General features: G+C 42.9%; 1 protein-coding gene across 1 annotated transcript; it reads left to right on the top strand.

Moving 5' to 3' along the window:
- Nucleotides 1-985: 985 nt before the first annotated feature.
- LOC119277495 (DNA-3-methyladenine glycosylase-like) lies at nt 986-3,430 on the top strand. The gene is made up of 5 exons (XM_037558782.1): nt 986-1,536; nt 2,168-2,225; nt 2,349-2,432; nt 2,548-2,689; nt 2,879-3,430. The coding sequence occupies exons 1-5, from the start codon at nt 1,056-1,058 to the stop codon at nt 3,167-3,169; spliced, it is 1,056 nt and encodes a 351-aa protein (XP_037414679.1). The 5' UTR covers nt 986-1,055; the 3' UTR covers nt 3,170-3,430.
- The last annotated feature ends 832 nt before the right edge of the window (nt 3,431-4,262 follow it).

The following is a 4,262-nucleotide window of genomic DNA, read 5'->3' as shown; positions in this document are numbered from 1 at the left end:
GTGTCCATCGGAGATGGTAAAAATGATCAATTCTAGGAATCTCCGTGGCTAAATGGCCTTCAACCCAAAGACGTTGCGCCTAAGATATTCGAGATATCAAGAAAAGAAGGCGTGCTTGCTCAACAAGGCTCTTGACAACAATTTTGGGTCCATCAGATCGATATCCAGCAGGGGCTAACCTTGGCTCATATCCAGGAGTTCATATCCCTTTGGGAGATGATTTCTGGTATTACACTCAGCTAAGATAGATATGCCACAATAACTTGAAAACTCGCCTCCAGAGGCGAATATACAGCGTCCTTAGAGGACATGGTGCAATTTGCTGGGTTCACCTTTAGTCTTATAAGGCTATGACTGCTACGATTTGGAAGATGTGGGCTCTGCCGAAATGCAAATTCTTTGCTTGGTTATTCCTCTAAAATCGTGTGTGGACGATTGATCGGTTGCATCAGCAGGGTGGCCTTTGCCCTCTCTGCAAGCATGTGTAAGAATATTCTCCTCACCTTCTATTCCAACGTAGGTTCACCACCCGGATTTGGAACGAGATTTGCACTTGGCTAGTCATCCATGACTCCTCGCCAATGGCTTGGTGGCCCGAAGACTTGTAAATGGTTAGTAGGCTCGGGAAATATATCATGCACATCAAATTATTTTATCAATAAACACCAGATTATCCTCTGATGAGTTACCCAAAGGGCTATGAGTGACAAGGAGGAGCAGGAGAAAACCAGCCCACGAAAGTACAGGACCAATGCACCATGCATCCCCAATCACAAACCACTAACACTTTGGATTCACCAAAATGCCAAATCTATGAGCCATTACATTTTAATAAGATTCAGATGAAGCTTTCATGCAGCTACCATTGAAGCTCATATCCCACCAAACTATCTAAGGACACGGCACCTCAAACACTTCCACGACTTGGCTGCCGGATATCCGCCTTATAATAGACCCCCCACCTCCCCCACACACATTTCAAAACCCATCTTGCCTCCAGACAAAGAACATTAGCTTCCATCTAGCCGCCATTATTCTTGACTGCAGTTCTCACAATGCTGAGCACCACGGCACACCACAGCAGCAGGCAGACGCATGCTTTCGAGAAGAGCCCAAGCCGCAGCCGCCACGGCTCGGCCAGGAAGAACGGCAGCATAGACAGGAAGCTGCAGCTGCAAGCGATGAGCCACGCGAGCAAGTACCTGCAGAGGATGCTTGTATGCCCGCCGGGGCTGGGCGGCGGCGTCCGGCGGAGCGGCTCCGGCCTCTCCCTGTCGTCGCTGTCGCTGTCGCAGAACTCGAGCGACTCGTCGCTGAGCAGCTCCAACTCCAGCAGCTGGGAGCCCAAGGTGCCGCTGATCTACGGCGGCACTTTCAGCCCGTGGGGTGACGTGCTCATGTCCCTGGAGAAGAGGAGGGGAGACGACTGCCACGACGACGACAAGGTGAGCGGCCGTGATGCGGAGGAGGAGGAGGATTTTGAGTGTAGTGAGCCCGGGGGCTTGCACAGATGCAGCTGGATCACCAAGAACAGTGGTGAGGATTGAGAAATGCTTAATTACTTGCTAGTAATATTTTTCCCTGCAAAGATATATAGTGCTAATAAGTTTATTTTCATGCATATATATTTTCCACTATGGAAGACTCTAAGAAACCATACTCAAAAGAATATTCTTTCACGTGCAAGAACAACGGTTTCTTATAAAGGGGGAGCAGATGATATCAGAAAAGTGAATGGTGAAAACGAGTAAAATTTAGTTAATTAGCTTTGCACCAACTTATTTGTACAATAACCCTGCTAAAAAACTTATTAGTACAACAAGGTTAGAGGAAAAATCAAATCAAGAAGAAAAGAAGTTTGGATAGCAAATGGGGTCAGCCTTTTCCTTCAAGGGATGGCGAAGTCCACATCACTTACTGATGGAAACTCTTGATTTGACCAAATTAAGATATGTCCTGAGCCCCGGCTCGCTGTTGCCTTGAAAACAAAATTCAGTTGATAAGCTCACCAGAAAGGGACTCCTCTCCATTCTCCTCTAGTCTGTCGAGCAAACTAAATTCATCCAGTTAAAAACCAAAAGGAAAAGATATATTTTATTCATTTGACCAAACGAAGGACAAAATTTAGATCAGCAAACTGATCACTTGCCTGAAATCCACCGTGCAGATGAGGCGTATGTCCAGTTCCACGACGAATCCTGGGGTGTTCCCGTTTACAGCGACGAGTATGACTCTGCCACATTTCTTCTCTCTCTCTTTTTTTTTGCTTGTCGCATGCAAAAGTTCATCTTGAAAAATCGAAAAAAAAAAACATTCTGTTTACAAATATATTCTGTTGTAATTTGCAGCCGCCTGTTCGAGCTGCTCACCTTGTCAGGGATGCTCATAGACCACAACTGGACAGAGATACTCAAGAGGAGGGACATGTACATGTAGGTGCAGCGTCTTTCCGAACATTTGGGTTTCTCAATACATATGCAGCAGTTGCCACCTTTCCCGTGAATCATGAATGGATTTAAAAAATTGTGGCAATATTGTCGATTCCAGGGAAGCATTTGCGGGCTTCGATCCCAATGTGGTGGCGAAGATGAACGAGGATGACATCGCTGTGATCAGCGCCAATAAGGAGCTCAAGCTAGCGGAGTGCAGGGTGCGGTGCATCGTGGAGAACGCTAAGTGCATAAGAAAGGCGAGTGCACCAAGTTTTGTGCTTATTTCTGGCAAAATTGTTCTAACAAAGATATTACAAGGGCGAGAAAAGTTTGCTATGAAATGAGGGAAGAATGACATGCAGATGCCATGGATGTGTCACATAAACTGAACAAATTTAATTGTGAAGTATTGCATAAAAACTTATAACCATTGTATGCATGTGCAGGTGGCGAAGGAGTTTGGGTCTTTCAGTGGATACATCTGGGGGCACATGAACCACCGGCCTATGGTGGGTAAATACAAGCACCACAAATACATCCCGCTCCGAACACCCAAATCGGAGGGGATGAGCAAGGACCTAATCCGACGGGGTTTTCGGCTTGTTGGTCCTGTCATTGTCTACTCCTTCATGCAAGCCTCTGGCATGGTCATCGATCACCTCGTCGGTTGCTTTCGGTTCTCTGAGTGTGTCCACCTTGCTGAGCGGTCTTGGGGTATCACAAATGTCGCCACGTAGACGCCCAAGCACTCCAGTCTCGAACTTTGACATTCCGGTGTTTGCTTCATAATTACTTTTTTCACCAAAATATGCAAGAGTTGGGTACCCTTTATTTATTTATTTTTTGATTAGAGTAATGCATGGGTTGTAAATTATTTGTGCTAGACTACTAAGTTATGTTTTCCTTTTACTTGTGGTAGTGTGACTGGTATGTAAGTTGCGATGATTAATTTTTTTTTGAACAAGTTAAGCATATCTCTTTTGTTTGGGCCAAAATAAGTCCATGTGTGATTAAGGAGCCCATGAATCCGCCGTCGAACAGAATGTCCATGATTTTCGTACCTCACAGCCAAATAGCGACCTAGCGCGTACCCCCCCCCCCCCTGCCGCCGCCGCCAGTCGCATCCCCATTACGGACGCTTGGGCCGACCCACCTCAAAAATTTCTGGTTTTGGGAAGGTTCAGGCCGCCTTCTTTAATTTTTTTATGTTTTTCTTTCGGTTTTCTCTGCTTTTCTACATTTTTGTTCTTTCCAATTCGTTTTTCATTTTCTTTTACTTCACTTTTCCTTCTTATTTTTAATTTTTTGAACATCTTTCAAGTCCGTGAACTTTTTTAGAAATTGTTTACATGTTTTGAAATCTTGAAAAGAGAAAAATCAATTTTGCGAACATTTATTTTTTGAAATTGTGAACATTTTTCCAATTAATGAACATTTTTTACAAATTTCACGAACATTTTTCGTATTCGTGAACATTGTTTTGTAACTCATGAACATTTTTTGAAATTTGGGAATTTTTTTTGAAATTCATGATCATTTTTTGGAACTCGTGAACATATTTTTAATCAGTGATTTTTTTGAATCGATGACTTTTCTGAAATTTTTGGATCATTACTTGAATTTCTTTAACATTTGTTTCAAATTTTCATGATCATTTTAAGTATCTGCAAACACTTTTTTTCAAAATCATGAACATTTTTATTTCCTAAACATTCTTTTTCAAAATCCTGTACATTTTATTAATATGCGAACATTGTTTTTCAAAATAACAAACATATTTTGAATCAGCGAACATTTTATGATTTGTGAACCATTTTTTAAAAATCATGA

This window comes from Triticum dicoccoides, chromosome 3B (assembly GCF_002162155.2).
Source record: "Triticum dicoccoides isolate Atlit2015 ecotype Zavitan chromosome 3B, WEW_v2.0, whole genome shotgun sequence".
NCBI classification, from domain to species: domain Eukaryota; kingdom Viridiplantae; phylum Streptophyta; class Magnoliopsida; order Poales; family Poaceae; genus Triticum; species Triticum dicoccoides.
This window is presented reverse-complemented; position numbering and strand designations above follow the sequence as displayed.